This window comes from Rissa tridactyla, chromosome 23 (assembly GCF_028500815.1).
Source record: "Rissa tridactyla isolate bRisTri1 chromosome 23, bRisTri1.patW.cur.20221130, whole genome shotgun sequence".
Taxonomy (NCBI): Eukaryota; Metazoa; Chordata; class Aves; order Charadriiformes; family Laridae; genus Rissa; species Rissa tridactyla.
In genome coordinates, this window is record NC_071488.1 from 3,466,504 (window position 1) to 3,494,146 (window position 27,643).

The following is a 27,643-nucleotide window of genomic DNA, read 5'->3' on the forward strand; positions in this document are numbered from 1 at the left end:
GGCTCCCTCCCCGTGGCAGTGCCAGGAGGGCTGTGCCCAGGCTGTACCAACCCCCACCAACACCTCCCCCCCCCAAACCCCCAGCCCTGGGGCGGTTTCGCGGCATCGGGCTGTTGCTTTTTGAAAGTTGGACCCTGGATTTTCGCCGTGGTCCCTCTCCCCACCCCGCTACTGTTGGCTGGCAGCAGTGACTCATCGGCACTGGGATTAATCATTCATAAAGCACACGCGTGTGTGTGCGCGCGTGTGTGTGTTTGCGTGTGTTGCTCCGGTTGCCGTGTGAGTCATCCCCTGCCTGCCTGGGGCTCTGCCACACTGCAATTAGCTGGAAAGGGAATGGAGCTCGTTACAGCGCGGGGCAGGACGAGCCGGGCCGGCCGGGCCTCGGGAAGCGGCACTTTGGCCAAGAATCTCAGCAGCCCCCGACCCCTCCGTCCGCCGGGGCAGATGGTGCTTTGGGGTGGGCACCCCCACCCGGGCTATTCCCAGTGTCCCCAGCCACTGGGCACCGCTCCCATTCCAGCTTTCCTGGCTGCAGAACCCAGTTTTGCAAGCGGGAGCAGCCGAAGGGAGGAAGCTGGAGCCCCCACGACCACCACCCACCGAGGTCCTGCCTCAGCCCCTCCTTAGTGGGGTGCAAAGGGGTTGTTCCTCCATTCCCCTCGCCATTCCCAGTTCTCCCTCTTCCCCTGCCGGAGGGATTGGCTCTGGAGTGCAAAGCGTGTGTGTGCGTGTGGGGGACGAAGTCCGAGGAGGGGACAGCCCCCCCCTCCGCGGTAGCTCCTGGGGGGGGTGTGCCAGGAAGCGCGTGGCAGATCTCAAAGTCACAAGTTGCCGAATCTCGGCGGCGCCTCGAGGGAGTCAGGGCACCCCGCACCCCGCTCCGAGCTGGCCAGCAGCTGGGAGGACTGGGAATCGCCCGTGGTGGGAGCTGGAGGTACGGGAAGAATGGGGGGGGGGGGGGCGGGGGGAGACTGGGAATGGCTGGGGTTGGGAAGCGGGAGAATGGGAAACAGCTGGGGCAGGGAAACTGGGCTCAGCTGGTGCTTGAAATTGGGGGGGGGGGGGCAGTTACAAACTGAGCCCAACCAGCATGGGAAACTGGGAGGAAGGATAAAACCGGGCAGAGCTGGTACTGGGGAGGGCAAGGAAATGGGGACAGCCAGTGCTGGGAGAAGCTAGTGCTGGGGAAACTGGGGGGGTGGTGAGGTGGGGGGGTGTCCTCTGGCCCCCCAGGGCTCTACGGCTGTGACGCCTGGGTGGCCTGGGGCTCTGTATTTGCGTCCCCGGAGCCCAGAGTTCGGGGTGCTCCAGGGCCCCGCGCAGCCGGGGGCTCCCGCAGTCGGGGTACGCCAGAACCCCCCCGACGCTGCTGAGATGCCGCCTGCCCTGTCCTGGGGCGGGGGGGGGGGGGGGGGGGGGGAATGTCCTGGGGGTGCCCAGCCGGGGGGTCCTGGGGGTGCCGCGCAGCCCCTCTCAAGGGTGCGCTTCGCCTTTGCCAAGCCCCCCCCCAAGCTGAAATCGAGCCTCGGCCGGGGGAACTGCAGCAGAAAAGGGGGGGGGCGCAGGGTGTTTGCAAGGGGCAAACCCCCAGAGCCGCCCTCCCAAGGCCCCTTTTCCCAGGGATGCTTTTCCAGCCTTTGGGAGGCGATGGCCTTGACTGATGCAAGGGGGTTGTCTCCACCCAGGGCCCGGGTGACTCCACCCGCCGCCTCCCGCCGCTCCTCCTCCCGCTGCACAGCCCAGCTGGGATATAAGCAAGTCACTCACACAACCAGGAGCAGCCGAGACAGCTGGGTGGGTGGCGTGGGACGCCGAGCCGTGACCTGTGCCGTTGTCCTTCGCCTCGACGCCGGGCCCCATGGCGACGCCTTCCCAGAAGAGGAGCACCCGCAGCGGGGCTTCGGGGACCCCCTTGTCCCCCACCCGCATCACCCGCTTGCAGGAGAAGGAGGACCTGCAGGAGCTCAATGACCGCTTGGCCGTCTACATCGACAAGGTGCGCTCGCTGGAGCTGGAGAACGCCGGCTTGCGGCTCCGCATCACCGAATCCGAGGAGGTGGTGAGCCGCGAGGTCTCGGGCATCAAGGCCGCCTATGAGTCGGAGCTGGCGGATGCCCGCAAGACCTTGGATTCGGTGGCCAAGGAGAGAGCCCGGCTGCAGCTGGAGCTCAGCAAAGTCCGGGAGGAGCACAAGGAGCTGAAAGCCCGGTGAGTGCCCTGGGGACAGGGAGGGGGGGACGGTGGCGGGACGGTCACTGTCGTCATGCTTGGCAGGGAGACGGGAGGGAGGAAGGAGCGACCTGGAGGAGGCAGGGAGAGGGGAAACCCGTGACCCGACTGGGGCAGGAGCGTCCATGGTGGGGACCGAGAGAGGAGGGAAGCTCTCCCGGCATTCCTGCTCCCCCTCCAAGCGCCATCTTTGGCCGGGATGCCCTTGGAGGGGGGATCGGGGAGCAGAGCCGCCAAAGCGCGGGGCTGGGGCTGAGGGGACGTGCCCCGGGCTCCTGGGGAGGGACTGTGCGCCGCGGGGATGGCGGCCCCTCCGCCTTCGTCATCCTGGAGCAGTTCCCAAAGGCTCCAGCGCAGAGCGGGAAGCGGTGCCAGCCAGCTGGCTGTGTCCTGCCCACAGATCTCGCCTGCTCGTCCTATTTTCCTCTGCTGTCTTTGGCAGCCGTTATAGAACCTGCTCGGGTTTTGTTCGCCTTAACCCTCCCCGTGCCGAGCTGTCCCCGCTCTGCGGCGTCCCCCGCTCTGGGGCCGGCAGTGCCCGGGCAGCGCCCACATTCGCGTCCCATGGGCTGGCTCTGGGTGACGTGCTCCGGCTCTGCTCTGAGGCTCGAATCCCCCCAGCCCCTTCCCGTCAGGTTTATCTCTTTCCCTTCCTGACGTCAGACATGCTCACCGCGTTGCCACCTCCCTGCCGCCGTCGGGTGCCTCCTGGGGACGGTGGCAGATGCCCAGCACGGGTCCCCTGAGGACGCGGGTCCCTGCACGGGGCTCCCTGGCCACTGTCACACCCCTGGCCGGGCAAGGACCGGCCGCGGGGCTTCCCCGGGGCTCTGCCAGCCCGTGCGGCACTGGGACCGCAGCCCGCTCCATGGAAAGTCCCTTTCCGTCCTCAGCTTTGCCTCAGGGCAGGATCCGGGTGGGACAACCCCCTCTTCCTCCATTTGAGCTTTTCCCTCTTATTCTGGACGCCCGGTTTTGAGTCGGTACCAAATGAGGCTAAAATTAACGTCCTTGGAAGATGCCATAAATACTCTATCTGCTGGGAAGGGAGCGAACGTGCAGCCTTCTCCAGCTGTCTTTGAAAGCCGGGCGGTGTTTTATATTTAGCTTTCTATTTCCCGTGCGCTGCTGCGGTTCTGTCCTTAGATAAGGCGGCTTCGCCCGTCCCGCTCGCCGGATCCCCGGGAGCTGGCGCGACGAGGGGCTGAGCTGCCTAAAGGCCTTTGCTGCCTTATGCAAACCCAGAACTATCTTGGCTGCGATCTTTCGAGGGCTGGAAAAAATGCCCGACTTGCGTTCCTGGCCGAGAGCTGCACGCTCAGCCCGGAGCCGGCCGCGCCGCGGAGCCGGCCCTGCGAAAAATATGCGTTAAGCTTTTTTCCTGAGCTCCCGGAGCTCCCCGTGCTCGTTCCCCAATGCTGACAGATCCCCCTAAAAAAAAAAAGTGCTTCGACTCGAGGGGATTCCCGAAGAGCAGCAGCCGGTTTGAGGGCAGGTTTCGGTGGGGTTTCAGATGGCTGGTTTTGGAGGACGGGCGGCAAGCAGGGTTTCTGGAGAGAGGTTTTTCGATGGGGTGAGTCGCCTCTGAGTCACAGTGCGCGAGGTGGAAGAGCGGCTCTGCCGGGGGAAGCCGGTGCTATTCATTCCTGCCTCTGGCGTGTCCCCGCTTCCTTGGGCGGTGGTGCCAGAGCCGCTTTCCAACCCCCAAAATCCTTGCAGAGGGGCTGCGGCTCCTCTCGTCTCGCTGGGGACCCTCAGAGAGGGGCACAGATCAGCTGCCGCGCTGCGATGTTGCTCTTAGGGCTCGGTTTGGCTGGGGCGCCCCGAAACTTTTGGCAATGGGGCAGCCGCGAGGCAGACCCTGCGGATGGGTTGGAGCGTTCACGGGGTCGGGAAGGACCCGTGTGCTGGTGCCATCGGTACCGATGGCTGCTCCATCCCTGGAGGGGTTCAAGGCCAGGTCAGACGGGGCTTGGAGTGACCTGGGCTGGTGGGAGGTGTCCCTGCCCAGGGCAGCGGGGGGGGAACGGTCTTTGAGGTCCCTTCCCACCCAAACCATTCCATGATTCCACGATCCTGCCGGCTCTGCCTGCCCGCCCCGGGTTAGCCCGGGCATTTCTGCTGACCTGGGTGCAGCGACGCTTTTCTTGGCTAATAACTAACTTGCCAGCCCCCCGCTCTGCCCGTCAGCCCCGGGGGAAGCGCTGGGTATCTCCCGCGGGGCAGGCGGCTCTGGGGCCGCGTTATCGCCACCCGCAGCATCGCCGCTGCCCGCCGCCGGGGTTGTCTCGCCTGCGCAGAAGGGAGGGCTGGGGGGTGTCGGGGCACGGCGTGTCTGGCTGCGGGCACGGTGCCCAGTGCCGGTGCTGGAGCCTCCCCGGGAGGGAGAGGAGCTGGGTGCCCCATCTGGGGTGGGGGAAGAGGGGGACAGGGCGTGCAAACCCGAGACCGGTCTCACCAGCCGCTGACGCACTGGTGCGGGAGCTGCCGGGGTGGAGGAGGGTCTGGCCAGCCTGGGGCAGAGCTGGGTCGAGAGGTGCAGGCATCTGCCCGTCCTCTGCCTCCCACCACCCCCTTGTCCCGTCCGGCTGGACCCTTCCCGTCCGGCTTTCCCTTCCCGCTGCCTGTTTGGCTGCTCTCGGTGCAGGTCCAAGAGCGGTTTCCCAAATCACCCGCATCATCCCACCATCATCCTCATCCCTGCGCAGCCTGGCGCTGCCTGTGCCCCCGGCCAAGGGACCGCTGCCTGGCCCCGTGCCACCCACCCGTGTCCCCAAGCCACTGCCGGCTCCCCGGCCCCGTGCGGCTGCTGACCGTGCCAGAGCCGCGTTTGAGGCGAAGCAGAGGGTGCGGTGAGGGTGGCTGGTGACTCAGGGGTGCTGGCAACGCCTGGCATCGTCCCCTCCCAGCGCGTGGGGAGAGCCAGGACCAGCCCCAAATGTCCCCATCCCACGTGTCCCTGACCCGCGGTCCCCAAGGAGGGACGGGCGAGTGGTTTTAGAGGGCTCAGGCTGCAGCACGGCACCGGGCTGCTGCGGAGGGATGCTCTGCACCCCGGTCCTGCCCATCGCCCCCTCGCCGTGAGCTGGCTCCTGACTCACGGGGTGAGAACAGGAGCCGCAGCCCTCGCCCGGCTTCGCCAGGGATTCGCCCCAGCCCAGATCCTCAAGGCGGAGGCGTTTTGTCAGCGCAAGCCCCAATTCGGGGGCGCAGGGGGTGTATGGATACGGCCCTTGGGCTCCTCCATCCCCAGGCGAGGAGCCCCGGGGGGGGGTTCCCAGTGCCCCACTCCCGTGGGCAAGGGGGGCTGTGCTGTGGCCGGCTCCCTCCTCCGAAACAGGAACCGAGCCCTCGTTAGCAGCGCGGCTGATGAGCGATGGCTTCCTGAATTGCAGCCCCTAACCCGATTAAGCCGATGCCTTGGCAGCGCCTCTTCCTCCCCGGGCCTAGATCTCATCTCTGGCCCTAATGAGGAAAAATCTCCTGTTTTCCAAAGGTTGTTGAAGAGGGTTGGGGGTGGGGGGAGGTGGCGGGCGGTGAAGCTCGTCCAAGGGCAGAGCAAAGGCGGTGGCAGCGACGGTGCCAAGAGGGTCAGTCCCACAGCCCTTCCCAATCCCAGGTGGATTTTGCCCCGTGCTGGGTTCAGTGATGACCTGCCGGGAAGGAGCAGGTAAACTGGGACCCGTTTACTGGTGAGGAAAAGAAAAAGGGAAAAGAAAAAAAAAAAAAAAAAAAAAAAAAAAGATTAGAAATAAATCACTAAATAAGCCTCCTTGCCGCAGGGCTGGGCGCTGCCTCTCTGCTGCCTTTAGCAGCGATGTGCTCGCGCTGGAACGTTTCGCGTGGGGGAGAAACCTCAGGCTCCTGGGCTCTTTCCCCCCCGCTCTGCCTCATAGAAACCCCGCCAGGGGAGGGACGGGTTGGCTCGGAGGAGGCTTTGCCCTTTCCGAGAAAACAAAGAACAGTTTGTGCAGGCGGGTGATGCTCTGGGAGAGCGGGAGACGCGGAGCCTGGGCTGGTCCGGGACCCTCCGTGTCCCTCGAGGACCCTCTTAAACACGTCCTCCCTGAGTCTCCAGCCCTCTGGACAGATTTATTTTCCCCTGACATCCTCAGCCGGCAGCTCGGGATGGGCAGGAGCCCCTGCCCTCCCTGCGGGGCTGAAAGGCGCCGTGGCAAAAGCCCTGTTGCTTCAAGGCTGAGGCTTTTGTCCGTTATTTTTGGGGGGGGGACGACACACACATATTATTTCTTATCTGTGCGAATATCCAGCCCTGCTTTTTCCCAGCTCCCCGAGCAGGAAAAGGCTCCCCGGCTCTGCTCCCGTCGCTGGCTGCATTCACCGGCCTCTTCCACACGCTTCTGTTACCCCCTCGCTGTCCCGGGGGAGGAGGGGAACGGGAGGAAACCCCATTTTTTTTTTTTTTTTTTTTTATTACCATAGGATCCACCCCGGCAAATTAAGGCCCTCGGCCTCAGAGGTGGGGGATTAGAGGAGCGACTGCAGAGGGAAAAGGGGCTGGTTTTGCTGCGGGAAGGCGTCCGTCCCCCGTACAGCGCCTACCGCGGTGCGTCCCAGCCTGCCCTTGGCTGCGTTTGCTGCCACAAGTGTGTTTTTTTTTTTTTCCAGCCTCGCGTGCGTCACTTGGGTTGTCTGAATCCCAATAACGCTTAAATTCGGAGCCTGGCAGAAGGGAGAGCCTTCCCCGGCGCAGTGCTCGGCCGTGGCGTGCGAGGCGGACGGGGTGCGGCACCCCCAGCTGCTGCCAGCTCCTTACTTTGCTAAATCCGTGCCCTTTGGGAGCTGCCGTTTCCTTCCCTGCTGCTGGCAGCCACGGTAGGAGGAAGCCACCGGAGCTCTTCCCCTGCTCCTGGCCAAAATTAGGGCTGGCATGGAGGAGTTCCCTGGGAAGCATCGGTGGGTTTGGGACGGGCTTCCGCATGGCAGAGCTGGGAATCGCCTCCCGCTGGCCTGCCGCCGGCCACGTTACCCGTTTCCCCGTCCTGCTCTTGTGGCGAGGCCCTTTGAGCTTCTTCCCCTGCGCCGGGCTCGGCGCGTTCCCAAACAGCCGAGGCCGGTGCCACATGAAACCCCTTTCTTGCCCGCAGCTGCCGCCAGTCGCCCGCAGCCCCTCACCGGGGTGTCGGGGCTGGGCGCCCACCTGCCTCCGCTCCTGCCACCCCCCCACTCCCCGGGGCTGAATAGCCCCAGTGTGATGCTGAACAACTGCCGGGGGCTGGCGCGGTCCCCCCCGCTCCCATGGCTGCGGCGGCAGCTGCGGCCCCCTGCTCCGCAGCCGGGCTCTCTGCCGTCCTGGGGAAAAAAAAAAGCCAAAAAACCCACCCCGTTTCGGTGTGTGAAGGGTGTCACAGCACGTCTGCGAGCCCCGTGGTGCGCCGTGGGTGTTAAGGTTGAGCCAAAGGGAGTGGAAGTCAGTTGAAGAAGTGCATCGAACCCAGCCCGCAGGGATGCCGCAAAACCAGGCTGGGGTTAGGACACCTCGCCTTCCCGAGCGACGCTGAGTCAGCATCGCCCGCTGCCGACGGTAAACCGATTTCCTCTCCAAGGTGAAGGCGAAGGCGCCTGTGGCTGGGCTTACTGTCCCAGCCGTAGCCAGCTGTGATGCTTTATTGCCCCTTTCATGTATTTAGAGCCAGGAGGTGCGATAGCAACAGGGACAAAGTTCCCGGGGAGTGTGCGCGGCGGGTGCCCCACAGCCTGTACTTTACCCTGCTTAATTACGGGGCTGGCACCGCTGCGGGGGCTGGCTCCGTGTCCCTGCAGAGAGGTGTCGGAGCCAGGCTTGGGCGCAAACAACGAGCTCTCATGAAGCTTTTTGAATTTTTGCACGGGGGCTGCGAGCGGCGCAGAAGCACCTCTGGAGGAGAGAGGGTTTGCGATAGCCCAGGTCTCCCAACCCTCTTGGACAAAAGCCACCTCCAGCCACTCGCGGCGGCTCCGGCTTTCAACAGCCGCCGCCTCCTCCGGCCGTCCAGCTCCGTGTCCCCCACCCCGGCCGAGCAAAGCTTGGCGTCTCCCTGCCTCCGTAGCGCCAATTTGTTGGGGTTTTCATTAATAACAGTTCAGGGACCCGCTTTCTCCCTTAAAGCCCCAGCTCTGAGTCACGTAAATCCAAAAAAAAAAAAAAAGGCCAAGCTCTTGACACGGATGCGTAATGTGAGGGCTTCAAAGGGGTGGGAGCCTGAAGGAGACTTGGCTCCCGTGCTCATGGGCGCCCGGCTGTTTTCCAGCACTGGGGGCGGCCAGTTGCCCCATTGCAGCTCCCAGTCCCCGCTGGGAAGAGCCGCTTGTCCCCCTCTTCTTTGCAATCCGTTGGCCGAGCTCTGGGCTCGCCGGTAGCTTTGGGGAGGGCACTGGATCCAGCCCGGTGGCGAAGCAGGAGGTGAATGGTGGCAATAAAACCTCCATTCCGCTCTCCGTGGGTTTTGAACGCCTGCCCCGCTCCGTGGGGAGGTTGCAGCGGGGCAGGGGGAGGATGGAGCCCGGCAGCGGGGCAGGAGCGGGGAGATGAGTCACGCTCGGTGGCACGTCTTCGGGCTGGAGCAGGGTGCGGCCACCGCCGGCACTCCGAGGTCCCCCCGTTCCGGAGTCACGCTCGCCTGCCCCTTCCTTCCTGCCGTGCCGGGTGCTGGCGGATAACCCGCTCCCTGGCAGCATCTGTGGGGTGCGAGGATTCCCCCCCCCGCCGCGGGGCACCGCGCTGCGCTCACTCCCCCCATCACCTCTCCAGGAGAAATTAGGGGGGGTCCAATGCAGAGCCTTCGTGCCCTGGGCTGGTGGGGGGGAAGCGGAGTGCTGGGCGGGAGGATCAGATTTGGCTCCTTGGCACAGTGCTTTGGCAGGCCGGGATGCACCCGGAGCCCCCGTTCGCAGGGCAGGGAGGCGAAACTGCGGCATGCGCGTCCCAACTAGCCACCGGCGCTGCTTTTTCGCCTCAATTCTGTCACTCCGGTGCAAAAAGCCACCGGCTTGTGGGTCCGGGGGGCTGAGCAGGAGGGGGGCAATGGGGAGGCTGGAGCCTCTTGCAGTGGCCCCGTTTGCAACTGGGGCTAAATTGTACTTTCTAGGGATGCCCCGTCTGCAGCCCTGGAAGAAGCGGTTCTTCCCCGCACGGACGCCGAGGCGTTCTGGGTTTCGCCCCGGCACAGCGCAGGGTGGGCAGGGGGGTGCTGGGACCTGCTGCGTACGGCAGAGCGCAGTGAGGCGCCGGCGCTCGTGGTTGCTCCCGCTTCTCCCCGCACCGAGCTGCCCTTTTCCCAACAGCATCCACATTCGGAGCCATGCCGGCAGCCACCCCGATGGAGGCGGTGACTCACACCAGCGGCCAAAGTGGGCAAACAAGGCGGCCCCGGCGCAGCCCGCGCCACTGTGGCATGCAAACAGACCTTGTGGCAGTGTAAACACCTCGCCCGCCCTTATCTGCGCTCCCGCAGCCGGGATGGCAAAACCCTTTGTGTTCCCAGGAAGATGGGTGGCAGCTGGATCCAACAATCCCCAGCTTTGTTTCTTAAGCAGATTTTACTGGCCGGAAGCTTTGTGTACCCGGACTTATGGAAAACCATAGAACCATAGAATGGTTTGGGTGGGAAGGGACCTTGAAGACCATCCCGTCCCACCCCCTGCCCTGGGCAGGGACACCTCCCACCAGCCCAGGTGGCTCCAAGCCCCGTCCAACCTGGCCTTGAACCCCTCCAGGGATGGGGCAGCCACAGCTTCTCTGGGCAACCTGGCCCAGGGGCTCAGCGCCCTCGGAAGAAGGAATTTCTTCCCCACATCTCATCTCAATCTCCCCTCTTTTGGTTTCAACCCATTCCCAACGTCCCGTGGCTCCCCTCCCTGCTCCAGAGTCCCTCCCCAGCTTTCCCGGAGCCCCTTGAGGGACTGGAAGGGGCTCCAAGGTCTCCGCGGAGCCTTCTCTTCTCCAGGCTGACCCCCCCCAGCTCTCTCAGCCTGTCCTCCCAGCAGAGGGGCTCCAGCCCTCCCAGCAGCTCCGGGGCCTCCTCTGGCCCCGCTCCCACAGCTCCGTGTCTCTCCTGTGCCGAGGCCCCGGAGCTGGAGGCAGCACTGCAGGGGGTCTCCCCCGAGGGGAGCAGAGGGGCAGAATCCCCCCCCTCGCCCCCCTGCCCACGCTGCTGGGGATGCAGCCCAGGCTGGGGGGGGGTTCATGGGCTGCCAGCGCACGTTGCCGGGGCGTGTTGAGCTTCTCACCCCCCAGCGCCCCCAAGCCCTTCTCTCAGGGCCGCTCCCCATCCCTCCATCCCCAGCCTGGGCTGGCACTGGGGGCTGCCCCCACCCCGGGGCAGGACCCTGCCCTGTGCCTGGTTGAACCCCATGACATTGGCACGGTCCCACCTCTCCAGCCTGTCCCCATCCCTCTGGGTGGCATCCCGTCCCAAACCACAACACCAGCGCACATTGCCGGCTCGTATGGAGCTCCTCCATGGGGTGAGCTGCTGCTGCTGGGGAGGAAAAAGGAGAATTTGAGCTTGTTGCCTGGTTTCCCTCACTTGGGTCCTCTCTGCCTCGTCCCCTCTTGCCCAGGGTCCCTGTTCCCAGCTCTTCGCCCCTGGCTGGGGCGCAGCCATGTCCCCGTGAGCAGAGCAACCTCCTCCTTGCTCGCCACCTGGGAGCTGCAAACTCTGCATTTGGCATCGCCCTCGGCTCCCCCCACCCATTGTGCGCAGAGGGAAGGGAGATGGCCACCACGTTTGCATGGCGGCCACGCATTTGCATGGTGGCCATGCGTTTGCATGGTGGCCACGCGTTTCCTTGCTCCGGGGGCTGGGATTTGCATCCCTGCTCCTCTTCCGCTGCCCCGGGTCCCGTCCGCATCCTCAGCTGCCATCTCCCAGCGAAACGCGAGCTCACGGCTGGTTTTTTCCCCCCACCCCAACGTTCCCCATCCCGAAGACATTATTTAACACGACTCAGCTCCCTGTTTTTGACTCCTTTTGTAAAACCTCCCCCCCCCACGTCAAATCCCCCCAGGGAAACGCTGGGAACCTGCACGTGGTCTCCATCCTTTAAGGCGGTGGTTTATAGGCTTTGCCTTTCTCCTTCATCAGGAGAAGTGTATATTAAAGTAAATCTGATGGGATTTCTCCGGAGGTGCAATGCGAGGAGTCGTTTTAAGCTGGGGGGAGGGGGGGGAACCAAAAATTACATATAAAACTTTCCCGTTAAGTCTTAAACCCATTATCGCAAAAACGGGGATTTGCCGTGTCAGAGCAAGATAGTCAAGACTGAGCGAAATCCCTTAAATTTAATTCAGTCCAGAAAGTAGTTGTTGGGTGAATATTTGGCCATTCTACTAAAGATAGAAACCGGCGCTTGTCGCCATCGTGGGTGTTCCCAGTGTTGCAGTGAACACTTGGGATTTCCTTGTTCTCTCCTCTTCTCAACGGCAGAAGGACACGCAACGCAGGGTTGCGCTTTTAACAGGCTTTTGTGTTATATACAACACTATCAATTATTAGCAAATTCTGGATTGGAAGAACAAGCTTTCTTCTTGTGCCCGTTCTACCAAAACCTTGTCCTCAGAAGGTGGCAGATGAGCAACGCGGACGGTCTCGTATTCATGTATTTGAGCTATGTCTAAAAAAAATTGTCTTTCCAGCACAATTCCAGTTTGGTTTTGGTTTTTTTTTTTTTTTTTTTTTTGAGACAGAGAGCGAGCTCCTTTTTTCCTGATAAGGGCCGTTATTGCTTTCCTCTGGATTTAAGATGGTTCAAGTCCAGGCCACCAAGTGTCATTCAAAAAAGCCAAAGCCGAGCTGGTGTGTTCACAATCCTGGATGGGTTCATAACCGTAACAGACGGGTTTGGGTCGTGCCGAGCTTGGGCCGGCGGGTGGGGACCGATCCGTGTTTGATGGCGGTTTCCGAGCGGTTGAGGTGTTCAGGTTCTTAAAGTCTTTGGGGATTTTTTTTTTTTTTTTTTTTTTTCCAATGGAAAATACAGTTTTTACAAGCGAGGCCTTTCCCTCCCACCGGAAAGCCCAGGATCAGCCAATTCCCTCGAGACCCGCGGAGACGAAACGGCCGGCCGGGTTTTTTCCTGTGCGCCGTTGCAGCCAAAATTGCCGGGCTCTGGTGACAAACTGGACCAGTTTGCCGAAATCAAGTTTCAACCGGTGGCACTTTGCATGTTATCCCAGCCCGGAGGCCTGGGTTTCTGCCTGTTCCAGGTAGCCCAGGGGTTTGGTGGCGAAAGGGAAAATAGGGAAAACAGGGGAATTCTGCCCTCGGTTTGCTCCCTCGTCCCCGAGGCTCGGCCGCGAGCAGGGACGGGGGCTGCGCTGGTGGCTTCCAACAGCCGCCGCTCGCTTGCGCCTTCCCGGCTCTTTGCGTCCTCTTTGCGCGTGGGAGCAAAGCCCGGAAAAGTTCAAGGCAGCTGGGAAAGGGGGTGCAGAGGCAGCGAGGGGGGTGCAGAGGCATCAAGGTGCCGTCGGACCTGGCAGGAAGCTGTTCTCCCTGCTCCGCGCTGGGGCACGCTGTCCACGGAGAATAAATCCTGCCCCTTGTCTCCGCGAACGCATCGATTGCTGCCCGATGCAAACCTCACCTGGGGCCCCCAAAAACGCGGCGTGGGCAGCGGAAAGCCAAGTCCCGTCCCGTCCCCCTGTCGACTCCCACACGGGAGCCGGCAAAACCCCCTTTTCCAGCTCTAAAAACCATCCGCCCTCCAAAACCACAAAAGCCACCCGTTTCTAGGGGGGACTCAGCCCAAACAGCAACGTCGCTCGATGACTTGGGCTTTCCATTTCGAGCCGCTGGCGAAGGCCGGGATGAGTCACCAGCGCTGGCGTGACAGCCCCGGGACGGGGAGCGAGTGACAGCGGGGCTCCCCCACCAGCCGCGGGGGTGCTATTTCTTCTCCGAAATGGTGTTTTTAAATAGCGGGGGGGTGGAAGGCCATCGGTCCGCGCCGTGGTCACGTGCATGGCTGTGTCGCGGCGCTGGTGAAGCCCCGTGAGGAGTGGCGCGGCTGCGGGGGGGCGCGGGGGGCGGCTGCTCTTGCCGTACCCAGCCGGAGGAGAAAAACTCCCAAAGGCTCCCTGGGGAGCGTTGGTAGCCGATTCCTGGAGGTATCCGCTGGGATCACGTTCAGGACTTTGTATGCGCCCGCAGCTCCCAGCGAGGCTCCCGGGGACGGGGTTTTGTGGAGGGACGGGAGCGACTGAGATTTTGGGAACCCCGGGTTGAAGGCTCCGTCCGCCTCCCAGCAAAACGCTCTTTTCTGCTTCCCAGCGAAGCAGCGGTTTTGGTTCATTTTTAGGATGCAAGGAAAGGCCGGATCCCAATTCCAAAGGGCGGGGGGGGGGGGGCGCGGGGAAAGTCCAGCTCTTTGGTGATGCCAACGAGCTGCTCTCGCTCCGCTGAACAAACCCAGGGAGGAACGTGCCAGGAGCGTGCGGCATGGCCGGCACCAACCCTGGCACCGGGAAGGGCTTTGGCAGAGCTGAGGCTGGAGGGTGGGGGCTCTTCCCGTGCATCCTTGAACCCCGCCGGCCCTGGCATCCCCGGGCTGCCGTTTGGCCGGGGTTTTGGTGCCGAGCAGGATGCTGGCGCCCTGCAGATGTTCTTCTCGCTATACATCGCGCTGGCTATTTACGGCTCCCCTGCCTGGAGACCGGCCGATGTTTATCCTGGTGATTTGGCAAAGGCGCAGCGGCACGGATGAGTCAGGAGCTGGGAGAAGCTGCTTTGCCACATTCCCATTGCCCCACCGCAGAGGTTTTCCCAAGACCGCCTTTCCTCCCGCTGGCCCTGAGGGTCCCAGGGATTCCTGCAACGGGGGAACGATCCCCGCGATGGGGGGATGATCCCTGCGATGGGGGAACGATCCCTGGAATGGGAGAACGATCCCTGCGATGGGGGAGCGATCCCTAGGATGGGGGAGTGATCTCTGGGATAGGGCAGACAATCCCTGGGATGGGGGAGTGATCCCTGCGATGGAGGAGCGATCCCTGCGATGGAGGAGTGATCCTTGCGGTGGGTGGGAGGGCGATCCCTGGGATGGGGGAATCATCCCTGGGATAGGGGGAATGATTCCTGCAATGGGAGAATGATCCCTGGGATGGGGGAGCGATCCCTGGGATGGGGGACTGATCTTCGGGATAGGGGGAACGATTCCTGTGATGGGGGAGTGATCCCTGCAATGGGAGGATGATCCTGGGGATGGGGGAGCGATCCTTGGGATGGGAGAGCAATTCCCGGGATGGAGGAACGATCTCTGGGATAGGGCGAACAATCCCTGGGATGGGGAAGCAATCCCTGGGATAGGGGGAACGATTCCTGTGATGGGGGAGGGATCCCTGGGATGGGGGAATCATCCCTGTGATGGGAGAGCGATCCCTGGGATGGGGAAATGATCCCTGGGATAGGGGGAGTGATCCCTGGGATCCGTATTTGTTGGAGAGATGATCCCTGGGATGGGAGAACGATCCCTGGGATAGGGGGAACAATCCATGTGATGGGAGAACGATCCCTGGGATGGGGGAGCGATTCCTGGGGTGGGGGACTGATCTCTGGGATAGGACGGACAATCCCTGGGGTGGGGGAGCAATCCCTGGGATAGGGGGAATGATTCCTGTGATGGGGGAGGGATCCCTGGGATGGGGGAATCATCCCTGTGATGGGAGAGTGATCCCTGGGATGGGGGAATGCTCCCTGGGATGGGAGAACGATCCCTGGGATAGGGGGAGCAATCCTTGTGATGGGAGAACGATCCTTGGGATGGGGGAACGATCCCTGTGATGGGAGAGCGATCCCTGGGGTGGGGGAGCAATCTCTGGGATAGGGGGAACGATTCCTGGGATGAGGGAGGGATCCCTGCGACGGGGGAGCGATCCCTGGGATATGGAGAATGATCCCTGGGAGGCGGGGGAACAATCCCTGGGACGGATCCCGGTGCTGGAGGCAGCACGGCGTGGCGCAGAGCGAGCCCAAGGTGGGGCAGAGCCGGTTTTCTGGGTCCTCCCAGCAATCGGCTCCATCGCAAACCTGCTCGACGCCTCTCTTGCCTCAGTTTCCCCAGCTGTAAATCTGTCGTGGGGCCTTTTCCGGGGAAGCGTTGGGCCGGGGCTCGGGGCAGGAGGAGCAGGCTGGGGGGGGTCGCCTGGCAGCGAGGTGAGGAAAAAACCCGCCGTCCCCGGGGAACGGTGGATGCGTAAAAGGATTTATAGACGGGGCACGAGCCTGCGAGCCCCCCCGGCTTGGCACCTCGTCCTGGGGGCAGGGGGGGGCGGCTGCGATGGGAGGCAGGGAAGGAGGGAACCCCCGTTTCTCCCCCTGGCTCCATCCCACTCCTGCTTCAGAAACGGCTCCTGGGGATTAGGGATAGGGAGAAACCAAAGGGTGTTCCCTAAAACGCACGGAGCGGGCATTGGCACCCTCCTGCCAGCCCGGCGGGCGCCTGCCCAAAGCTGCTCATCTCCCGTCGGCTCCGACAGCTTTTCCAGAGGGAGAGCCCGGATCTGCGGGGTTTTTGGGGTTGGAATTTGGGGGCAGAGCGAAGGGGAGAGATGGCAGGTCCTGGGCGCCGTCCCTGATCCTTCTGCAGGGACCCTCCGCCCCGAGCGTCTTCAGCCCCCGGCCCTTTTTGAAGCCATCGCTCCAGCTTTGCCGGCTCGTGTCCGTGTCCGTGTCGGTGCTGAGTGCCGGCAGAGCAGCTCCAACTTTCCATTAACATTTGGATTTTCTGGCAGCTCAGCTGCGATTTTCTTTTTTTCTTCTTTTTTTTTTTTTTTTTCTTCCTCTCCTTCCTGCTTTTAAAAGCTAAAAATAAAAACGTCTTGAGGCCCCTTTTCCCCTCCATCTTTTCTCTGGAGACGTTTGTTTCTTGAGGATTTGGTGCCTCTGTTGTGTTTTTTCTCCTCTTGGCTTCGGTAAATGCTTGTTTTTTACGCCCGGCTCTCCCAGCACGGGGGATCAAATCCCGCGGGACGCCGAGCCCGTGTCCTTCAGGGTGGATCTCTGCTTCCCTTTTGGCTGGCAGAGGATTTGGGATCTTTTTGGCAGGATGGGGGGACCGGTGAAACCCTGCGGGGAGGAGGAGGACGGTCCCTCTTCATCCCTGGGCCGAGGGAAGTGGGAGCGACGCAGCTGCCATCCAAAGTTTTTTATTTTTAGCCCAGCGCCAGCTGGAGCCGGGGAGGCTGCGGGGGAAATAAAAGCAGGACCCAACGGGAGGCGAAGGGAAAATCCAAACCCTGGTTGGGCTGGAACGGGGAGCACAAGGGCTCGCCTGGGGGCGGTGGGCATGGGGAAGGAGGGGGTCCCGGTGCCGGAGAGGACGCGCAGGAGCGTTGGAACGTCGTCTGGAGGCTGCCGCGTCGGGAGTCAGGGCTGCGTTTCGAAGGAAGATTCGGGAGATGCTCAGGTCCCGGAGAGCAGCGTCGCGCAGAGCCCCGGCCTCGCCGGAGGAGGGGAAAGGACAGGGCAGGGGTTCGTCTCACCCTTCACCTTCCCGCAAAACAGCTCCCAGAATCAGCCCCGCCGGCAGGCGCCCGGCTCTGCTCCTCCTTGGCGCAACCCGGAGCCGGGCACAGGAGGCTTGTATGGAAAAAAGGATTTGTCCTCAATTCTGGGATTTACCACGGGGCTTTCTAGGCGTCGGTGCGTTTTGCCCTGAGTCCTGGATGCCTCCGGTCCCCTGGAGAGGGCGAATCTGTCACCGCTGCGGAGGCACAAGTGCATCTATCTAATCTCAGCGTTTTCCCTTCCATATTTCACTTATCAATGGTACCGGTGTTCCCTAAAGAGTCGTCGGAGGCTTCGGGATGTGCCTGGTGCACGTGCCACAAGCCCCATCCCAAAAAGCCGTGACCCCCGGCCGTACCCGAGTCCCTGCAGCCGACACGGTGAGCAAAGAGCTAAGGAAGCAAAATGCCGAGGGCAGGCTCTTCCCCGAGCTCAGCGCCGGTGTTAACTCCATCCAGGACAGCGGGATGAAACCCCGCCGGCAGCGCCGGGGCGGCCACGCTGGCTGCAAGGGCGAGCCGCTGCCAGATGGGAAAACTCAGCCTCAAACGTTGCTCGCAAAGAGCTCCGGATCCACTCCCAGATGGCATTTTTGTCCTATGAGTCACTGGCATGAAAAGAGCGGGGACCCGCCGGCGTGGGCTGGAGCGGCCGGGCTCCGGCACAGGCTCCGGCACGGGCTCCGGCAGGCAGAACCGCGGTTCCCCGCCAAAGGGGGTTCATGGGGTACGGCACGCGATTATCTCAGAACACCGTCTCCGGTGTTCAGAAAGCAGAAAGAAATGCAGGAAAACCTGCTGTTGGCCAAGGAAGGAGCTTCCCAAGTGCGTGCAAGTCTGGGGACGCCGGTCCCTGCTTGTCCCCGGTCCCCGTGGGCAGGAGGAGAGGAGTCGAGCCGCCTCCTCGGCATCTCGCTGCTGACGCTGCCCCGTCCTGCCCCGGGGCCCGATCCTGCAGCTGGGGCAGGCTGAGCCCCGTCTCCGCCGCCGGCCCCTCCCTGGTATGTTTTTACCCATGATCTCATGGCGCGGGTGCGCGCTCGCCGCCCCAGGAATGCGCACCACGCGCCGGCCTGCGGCCAACGCTCGCCCCCGGCCGAGGGGGCACCGCAGCCGGCGCCGGTCCCCGGGCGCATCCCAACTCCATGAGTCCCGCGCCCGATTTCCAGGGAGGTGGGGTGACAATCCCCGTCGTGAGCCGACAGCGCAAGCCGGCCCGGTGCCGGCGGCCGCTGGGTGCCGCAGACAGAGCGTAGGGTCTGTTCTTTTTATAGGCCCTGCCGAAATAGCGTCAGGTGGCGTTTTGGTGGTTCAGTCGGATCAAATTCCCGAGGCTCGCGGCACGTCTCGGCTCTGCCGCCTCTGAGAAACGGCCTCGACCTGCTGTCGGGGCTGGAAAAGCGAGAGGGGATGGAGGCAGGGGATGGCGGGGGGCTGTGAGGGTGCGCAGCGGTGCTGGGGGCCGGGACACGCGGCCGCTGTGCCATGCCACGCTGCACCGCGTCACCCCACACCGCGCTGTGCCACACTGCACTGTGCCATGACACACCATGTCATGCCGCGCTGCACTGTGTCACCCCACACCGCGTCACCCCACACCGCGCTGTGCCATGCCGTGCCACACCACGCCACACTGTGCCAGGCCGTGCTGCATCATGTCACACCACACCACGCTGTGCCTCGCCGTGCCATGCTGTGCCATGCCGTGCCGCACCGCGTCACACCACACTGTGCCATGCCATGCTGCACTGTGCCATGCCACCCTGCACCATGTCACACCACACTGTGTCACACTGTGGCGTGCTGTGCCATGCCATGCCGCACCGTGCCACACCACACCGCGCTGTGCCACGTCGCACTGTGCCATGCCATGTCGTGCCACGCCGTGTCACGCCGCGCTGTGCCATGCCATGCCATACCGTGCCACACCACGCCATGCTGTGCCACTCCGTACCGTGCCACACCACACCCCATTGTGCCACACCACGCTGTGCCATGCCATGCCGTAGTGTGCCGCACCACACCACATTGTGCCACACCATGCTGTGCCATGCTACACCATACCATGTCACACCACACCACACTGTGCCACGCCGCGCTGTGCCATGCCATGCCATACTGTGCCACAGCACACCACGCCATGTCACGCTGTGCTGCGCCATGCCACGCCATACCGTGACACACCACGCCACGTTGTGCCACGCCGCGCCGTGCCATGCCACACCGTACTGTGCCACACCACGCCACACTGTGCCAAGCCGTGCCATGCCATACCATGCCATACCGTGCCACAGCACGCCACGTTGTGCCATGACATGCCACGCCGTACCGTGCCACACCACCCCACGTTGTGCCAAGCTGCGCTGCGCCGGTCGGCACTGACCTCTAGTGGGTGCAGCCGGGCCGGGGTGCGCATACTGCACCGGGGCGTTACGGCCCCGAGACACCTCCTGCTCCCCCAGTTTTTCCCAACCTTTTCTGCTTTCCGGTATCCAAACCGGTGCGGGACGGGCCGGGTGGCCGGGAGGTGCCGGTGCCTTTGGCGGGTGGGTGTAGGGTTCAGTCCCGCAGCTCTTCTGGGGGCGATCGGAGGGGTGCGGACGTGACGCTCGGTGTGCTGGGCGCGGGGCGCGATGCCTGGTTCCTCCCCGCCGTGCCGCTTACCCCCCTGCCCCGTGCCACCGGTGCCTTGCAGGAATGCCAAGAAGGAAGGGGACCTGCTGACCGCCCAGGCGCGCCTCAAGGACGTGGAGGCCCTGCTTAACTCCAAGGAGGCCGCGCTCTCCACGGCCCTGGGCGAGAAGAGGAACCTGGAGTCCGAAGTGCGGGACCTGAGGGGGCAGGTGGCCAAGGTGAGCGGTGGCAGCCCTGTCCCCAGTTGCTCCAGGGACCCCCGGGTACCCTCGGTGCCAGGGGCACGGCTGGGCGGTGGGTCCTGGACAGTCGCCGGGAGCCTGCTCTGACGGTCCTTCTCCATTCCCCGCAGCTGGAAAGTGCCTTGAGCGAAGCCAAGAAGCAGCTGCAGGATGAGATGTTGCGCCGCGTGGATGCCGAGAACCGGCTGCAGACACTGAAGGAAGAGCTCGAATTCCAGAAGAACATTTACAGCGAGGTGAGGTGCCATGTGCGGTGCCGGGCTTGCTTGGGCTAACACCCCTCCCCCCCACAATCCGTGTGTTGTGTCCCTGTCCCCAAGCTGATCCCAACCCCGAGGTGACACTGTGTCCCCTGGCCTGTCCCCAGGAGCTGCGGGAGACCAAGCGCCGCCACGAGACCCGGCTGGTGGAGATCGACAACGGGCGGCAGCGGGAGTTCGAGAGCAAGCTCTCCGAAGCCTTGCAGGAGCTGCGGAGACAGCATGAAGACCAGATCAGGCTTTACAAGGAGGAACTGGAGAAGACCTACGGGGCGAAGGTGAGCAAGCACCCCTCCCCCTCCCCGATCCTCTCCCCACCCTGCCCGGCGGGGTGCCGGTGGGCAGAAGGCGCTGGGGATGCCAACCCCTCCCCGGTCTTGTCCTCCAGCTGGAGAACGCCAAGCAGTCGGCTGAGAGGAACAGCAACATGGTGGGTGCTGCCCACGAGGAGCTGCAGCAAACCCGCATCCGCATCGACAACCTCTCCTCTGAAGTCAGCCAGCTGCAGAAGCAGGTGAAGCTGGGGGATGTCCCCCCCTCCCCCGGCCCCGGGGATGGTCCCCTCCTGGGGATGGTCCCCAGCAGCCATCCTCACCTTCCTTCTCCACGCAGTTGGCCGCCAAGGAGGCGAAGCTGCACGATTTGGAGGATATTCTGGCCAGGGAACGCGAGACCAACCGGCGCCTGCTCTCCGACAAGGAGCGGGAGATGGCCGAGATGCGGGCGCGCATGCAGCAGCAGCTGGACGAGTACCAGGAGCTGTTGGACATCAAGCTGGCTCTGGACATGGAGATCAACGCCTACCGCAAGCTGCTGGAGGGCGAGGAGGAGCGGTGAGCGCGGGGAGCTGCGCCCAGTGGGCTCTGGGGGTCCCAGCCCTCGTGTCCCCACTGACTCCATCTCTCCTTCTCCTCCTGCCCAGGCTGAGGCTGTCCCCCAGCCCTTCCTCCCACAAAGGGGCGTCCCGCAGCCACTTGTCCACCCCGGGCTCCTCCAAGAAGCGGAAGCTGGAGGACAGCGAGAGTCGGACCAGCTTCTCCCACCACGCCAGGACAAGCGGCCGCGTCGGCGTGGAGGAGGTGGACTTGGAGGGCAGATTCGTCCGTCTCAGGAACAAGTCCAACGAGGTGCGTTTGCCGTCGGGGAGGACCCTCTGGGGGTTCAGCCACGGGCAGGAGGTGAACGAGGACAAGCTGGGGAGGAACTGGAGGATCTCAAGGTTGCTGCTCTCTCTCTCGCACAGGACCAGGCGATGGGGAACTGGCAGATCAAGCGGCAGAATGGAGACGATCCCCCCATCACCTACCGCTTCCCCCCGAAGTTCACCCTGAAGGCTGGCCAGGTGGTCACGGTGAGTCGCTGCCCGGAGAAGAAGGATCCAGCCGAGATCCCAAACCCAGCCGGTGGTGGGTGGTGGCCACCGGTTGGTGACACCGAGTGGCTGGAGCCAGGGCGCCGGCTCCTCGGCACATGGCCTTTTTGGGGGGGACAGAGCCGCATGCCCGGGGTCCGGGCTCCGCAGACCTGAGACGTCACTTTCCTCTGTGCTTTTCTCCCTAGATCTGGGCCTCGGGGGCCGGGGCGACCCATAGCCCCCCCAGCAACGTGGTGTGGAAAGCCCAGAGCAGCTGGGGCTCCGGGGACAGCCTGCGCACTGCCCTCATCAACTCCAACGGGGAGGTGAGAGCACGGCGGCAGCACCGGCTCGGGGCGCAAGGGGGTGGGCAGACACCGAACCCCCCACCCCCACCCCCGCCAAACTCCTTTCCTGTCCCCCGCAGGAGGTGGCCATGCGGAAACTGGTCCGCACCGTGATCATCAACGATGAAGACGAGGATGAAGACGACGATGACGCCATCCACCACCGCCATCACCACGTGAGTGCCGCGCTGGGGAAGGCGCTGGTCCCAGGGGTGCTGGGGGGGGATGCTGGCGGGGGGGGTCGGCAGGGTGGGGGGCAGCTCAGCACCGCACAGGATGGGGCCTCGTGGGAGAAGGCAGTTGGGAGGCTGCTGTGGGAACAACCACGGGGGAGAAGCCGACAGAGCTCTGGCACACGGAGAAGATCACTGCTCGCCAAAAAAGCTCTAGGGACCTTGCTGGAACTCATCTCCGACCCCGAGCAACCTTGACCTGCCGGGAAAAAGGCTGGAGGAGCCGGGAGGGAGGACCAGCCGGTACCTCGCGCCGCTCGGAGGTGGAGGGCAGGGTGGTGGGAAGTTGATGGATGATGCTCCTCGGCGGCAGCTGCTCCATCCTCTCCTCTTCGCGAGGGGGCTGGAACGAATCCAGAGGTGACTTTGTCCTTCCTCCCGGCCCATCGCTCCCCTCCACGGAGCTGAAATATGCACCAGGAAGAGCTGCAGGCAGGGAGCAGGCAGGCAGCAGGCAGGGAACAGGCAGCGTGCCCGGAGCAGAGCTGCAGCCGCTTCTCCCCATAGCAGGGGGGGCTGCAGCCCAGGACCCCCCCAGCCCATCCCGCAGGGAGAGATCTGTCTTGCCCAGGAGACGCCCGCAGGAATCATGCACGGAGAGGTGCCATCGCTGCCATGCTGTGCCTCAGCGCCGGCAAAAAAACCGCCAGATGCCGCTGCCCCGGGGGCTCTGTGTGCCAGGAGCAGGATGAGGCCTCCATCGCCCGCTTTCCTTGGAGTTCTCTGGATGTGAAGAGCCGCGCCGAGATGGATATCGATTATCCCTGGCCGGAGGAACCAGTGCTGCCCATTCATCTGAGGGCGAATCCTTTCCAAGAGCGCATTTCCCGTCAGCAAGCAGTCAGCTTGCGCTCTCCCAGGCAGCGAGGAAGAGGATGCTCTTGGATAAGCAGAAGAGAAGCGCGGCTGAGACGTCTCCCGTGTGCGGAGAGCCCAGGGTGCAAGGACAGGGCAGCAGGGACGGTTCACCCAGTGCGCCAGCCCTGGGAATTTGGGATTAGAAATATAAATAAATACTATAAATATATAGAAATAGAAATAGAAATAGAAATAGAAATAGAAATAGAAAAAGAAATAGAAATAGAAATAGAAATAGAAATAGAAATAGAAATAGAAATAGAAGAGGAGGAGAAGAAGAAGAAGAAGAAGAAGAAGAAGAGGAGGAGGAGGAGGAGTAATAGTAATAATAGTAGTAATAATTATTATTATTACTATTATTATTATTTATTATTATTATTTTTAAACCACATGATGGGGAGGATGGCTGGAGTACGGACCTTCTTTGAAGACCAACTTGAAGAGCCCTCCCTGGGTGACACCGGCGCTGCCGCGGTGCCCAGGACAGGGTGCTCGGGGCAGAAGATGCTCAGGCGGGTGCTCAAGGTTGTTCTCTCTGTCGTCCCCCCCCTCCCTGCCCCCATCTAGGGTAGCTGCAGTGGCTCTGGGGACCCCGGTGAATACAACCTGCGCTCGCGCACGGTGGTCTGCGGCACGTGCGGCCAGCCGGCCGAGAAGTCGGGCGGCCAGAACACCGGTATCAACACCGTGTCCTCGGGCTCCTCCACTTCCAGCGTCACCGTCACCCGCAGCTACCGCAGCGTCGGCGACTCCGGCATCGGCCTTGGGGAGAGCCTGATGAGCAGGAACTACCTCCTGGGGACCTCCAGCCCCCGTAGGCAGGTTAGTGGTGTGGCCAGAGCCCGGGTCCAGCTCTCCCTGTGCCGGTGGGTCTCCACACGGTCCCTCCCAGCCCCTCTCGGCGCAGGGGGGGGCCCTTCCCCTCCCTCCTCTCCTCCTCTCCGCTTTTCCTCCTGCCCCGGCCACCGTCGGGCTCTTTGCCAGGGGAGCGTGGAGTCCAAGAGGGACTGGAAAAGGACGTGGCCGTAGTATCCCCATGCCTGGAGGGGTTCAAGGCCAGGCTGGATGAGGCTTTGAGCAGCCTGGCCTGGTGGGAGGTGTCCCTGCCCAGGGCAGGGGGTGGCACTGGATGGGCTTTAAGGTCCCTTCCAACCCGAACCATTCCATGGTTCTCTGATCTCCCCACCCCATCCCATGCTCGGCCCCTCTTGGCAACCCCAGAGCATCCTTCCTCCTCCATGTTCCACCACCGCCCAGCGTTATCCAGTTCTGGAGCCCCTACTACAAGAAAGATATGGTCGCGCTGGAACGTGTCCAGAGAAGGGCCAGGAGGATGATCCGAGGGCTGGAGCACCTCTCCTGTGAGGACAGACGGAGAGAGCTGGGGTTGTTCAGTCTGGAGAAAAGAAGGCTCCGAGGAGACCTTATGGCGGCCCACCAGTATCTGAAGGGGGCCTACAAGAAAGCTGGGGAGGGACTTTTTAGGATGTCGGGTAACGGTAGGACTAGAGGGAATGGATTAAAACTAGAGATGGGACGATTCAGACTGGACGTTAGGAAGAAGTTCTTCACTGTGAGGGTGGTGAGACACTGGCCCAGGTTGCCCAGAGAGAAGTTCTTCACCATGAGGGTGGTGAGACACAGGCACAGGGTGCCCAGAGAGTTCTTCACTGTGAGGGTGGTGAGACACTGGCCCAGGTTGCCCAGAGAGAAGTTCTTCACCGTGAGGGTGGCGAGACACTGGCCCAGGTTGCCCAGAGAGAAGTTCTTCACCATGAGGGTGGTGAGACACTGGCACAGGGTGCCCAGGGAGGTGGTGGAAGCCCCATCCCTGGAAGTTTTTAAGGCCAGGCTGGATGGGGCTCTGAGCAACCCCATCTAGTGGGAGGTGTCCCTGCCCACGGCAGGGGGGATGGAACTAGATGATCTTTAAGGTCCCTTCCAACCCTAACGATTCCGTGATTCTCTCCGTGCTGGGAACAGGAATATTTCGGCACTTGCAGATGAATACCCTCGCTATTAGTCAATATTATTACCCTAATTCCCAAATTTCTGACTCCAGTGCTAGAAATAGCCCAGCCAAGGGGTAGTCGTTGTACGCCAAGGGTGGACGAGAGCCAGGGGCGCACGCGGTCGGGCACCGTGGGCATCCGGAGGGTCCCGCTATGGACATCGCCGCCTCCCCCACAGCCGGAGCAAAGGGATGGGAACCAGGAACACGGGGTTATTTCTAATTTTCTGCTTTTTCTTTCTTCCTCCCAGGCTCAGGCCGTGCAAAACTGCAGCATCATGTAACTCTGTGGCACCATTCCTGTGTTTGCTGGCCGTCTCCAGCTCGTTTTTTTCCCAAAGCAAAAGAAATATTTTTTTTTTTCCCCCCTTTAAAAAAATGATACCAAAAACCAAGGTTGGGGTTTTTGTTTTCTATAGCAGGAATTTTATATATATATATATATATATATTAAAAATGCTAAAAGATGCTTTGATTTTTTTTTTTTGTAAAGAAAAAAAATCTATTTCTATAAAAAAAACCAAACAAACAAACAAACAAAAAAAAAAAAAAGCTTTTCAGCTTCGTAATTTTTTTAAAACTTCAGCCAAAGACACCGAGGAGTCGTGTTTACCGAACAGCCCCGCGGGAAGAGATTGTCGTTTAATAGCTCTTTAGATTGTACCTTTTTTTGCCAAAGCTTTTTTATCCAGGAGCGGGAGAGGCCGCGCCGTCGGAGGGGCTGGGGCAGAGGCTGAGCCCCGACGCTGGCGCCCATCGTCCCGCTGGGCCGTGGAGGTCGCTGTCTCGAGCAGAGCGCGGCACCTCCGCAACCCTTATTTTTGTTTTTTTTTGTTTTGTTTTTTTTTTTTTTTGAGGGGGTGGGCGGTTTCTGAAAACCCAAAATTCCCTTTCTTTCTTTTTTTTTTTTTTTTTTTTTTGGATTTTTTTTCTATTTTACTGCAGGGGGGGGCTCCCGTGGGGGTGGCTGGCGGGCGATGCCCCGCGTCTCTCCGCGGCCGTGCGGGCATTTCCCCCGGCTTGGCCCGCGTGCGCCCTCCCGGCGCTCCACGTACTGTATCGCCCACCCCAGGCACCTCTTGCCCTTTGGGTTTTCGTTATTTTTTTTTTATCAAACAGCCCAGTTGTGCCTTAGCCGAGGCTGGGAGCCCCCTCCCGGCCCCCTGCACAGCGTGGATGTAGAAGGAGTTTGGGAAGTGAAAACCCACCGGAGCTGCATCCCGGGACCAGGTGGATTTGACGGATGGGGTGATGGAGCTCGGACCCCGTGGACCCCCCTCTTTTGGGGCTGCCGCATCCAGTGGGGTTCACCCCGGTTTTTTTCTCGGCCGCGGTTAGTTGGGCTCTCCTCCGGTGGCGGGAGCTCGGGAGCCCGTTTCGGGGAAGGATGAGGCCAAGGATGCTGAGTCCAGGACAGGGCTGGTTTGCCAGGAGGGCGCTGAGAAAGGCTTTTTGTCCCAGTGAGGGGGATTTTGGGGTCCGGCGTGGGCAGCTCCCCTCTCTGCAAGGGTCCATCCAGCCGGTGACGGAGATTTCAGCTTTTTGCCTCGATTGGGGAACGCCGGCAGCACCCCCTGCCTCGAGCACAGCCCGGGGGCAGGATCGGGTCCCCGACACGAGCCCCCCCTCTCCCCCCGACTCCGGCGGGATCTGGTGAGACAGCGTTTGTATTTGTGCTTGCAAAGCTTCCGTATTACTGCCTGTATTTCCTTGCAGAATCAATACAGCTGAACCCTTTCCACCCCGCGTGCTGTCGTCAATCTGTCCTGGGGGGCGGAATTTGGCAGGGGGGGGGCGGGGGGAGAGGCTTTGCTGCACCCCAGCTTGGCGCTCGCTCTTGGCCCGGGGTGGCGGGGGGGGATCTCTTTCAGCCCCCCCATCCAGGGCTGGGGCTCAGCGCGCCCTACGGTGGAGAGGGGGAGAGCGGGGTGGGCCCGTGCACCCGAATCACCGGGGGGGGGGTGCCCTGGAGGGGGTGCTGAGCAGGGCCAGGAGCCCCCCCCCCCAGCTGGTGGGGAGGGGGTGGAATTTGGGGAGAGGGCTCAGAGATTTTCTCCCCCTGGGATTTTGGGGAGCAGACATTGCCCTGGATGGGGTGGACTTGGCCGGGGTGGCGGGGGCGGGGGGGGGGCAGCACCCAAGCGAGTGCAGTTTGCTCCTACCGTGGGGCACCCCGGCACCCCGCCAAGGGGACCCCCCCCTGTGTGCGGGGCCGTGCCAGGCACTGGAGCGAGGCGGGAGGCGATGCCGGGGAGAAGGAGAGAGCCGTAAAGCCGGCGCGTAATCGGCTTTACCGGGCACCGCGCTGGGAGCCGCGATGTGAGGGACCGCGGGCGGGTGGCCGGGGCGCAGGCACAGCCAGGTAAGTGCCCCCCATCCTGGGGTAACCCCCCCCCCCAAGCGCTCGGGTGCCTGGGTACAACACACACCCCCCCAGCCCCACAGGGTCACATCGCCCCGGACTTAGGGGGCAAGCAGGGCTGGCAGGGGGTGCCAAGGGGGTCCCCGGGGCATCGCTGCCACCTTCCAGCTTTGGGCCGGCTGGGGGGGACGCAGCGAGGTACCCATGGCCCATGGACGGGGGGGGTTATGGTGGGGGATCTCAGAGGTGGGTGGCAGGGGACACACTGGCTCCAGTGCCACCCCCTCCCTGTGCCCCATTTGCCCCCTCCCCACACCGTCTCTCTGCCCGGCTCAGGGGTGCCAGCGCCACTGGGACAGGTACCCCCGCGCTGCCGGCGATGCCGAGGAGCTGCCGCGCGTCCCCTCTGTGCCACCTCTGGCCCTGGGGTGGGAATCCAGCCTGACCCCGAGCCCCGAAAGTCATGAGGTTGCGCCCAAAATAGCGGGTTACTGAACGGCGAGGGGAAGCCGGCGACGCTGCCGGGACCTCGTGCTCCCGCCCGGCCGTGCCACGGGGAGAAACGAGGTCAGGAGGTGAGGGGACATGTCACGGGTCCTCCCCATGT

At 62.6% G+C, this 27,643-nt stretch overlaps 1 protein-coding gene across 1 annotated transcript; it reads left to right on the plus strand.

Annotated features, from left to right (window-relative positions):
* The first annotated feature begins 1,742 nt into the window (after positions 1-1,742).
* On the plus strand, positions 1,743-26,415 carry LMNA (lamin A/C). Its single transcript, XM_054182652.1, has 12 exons — positions 1,743-2,211; positions 19,431-19,587; positions 19,722-19,847; positions 19,979-20,149; positions 20,260-20,385; positions 20,484-20,704; positions 20,794-20,998; positions 21,115-21,222; positions 21,432-21,551; positions 21,653-21,748; positions 23,231-23,485; positions 24,926-26,415. The coding sequence occupies exons 1-12, from the start codon at positions 1,862-1,864 to the stop codon at positions 24,956-24,958; spliced, it is 1,968 nt and encodes a 655-aa protein (XP_054038627.1). The 5' UTR covers positions 1,743-1,861; the 3' UTR covers positions 24,959-26,415.
* The last annotated feature ends 1,228 nt before the right edge of the window (positions 26,416-27,643 follow it).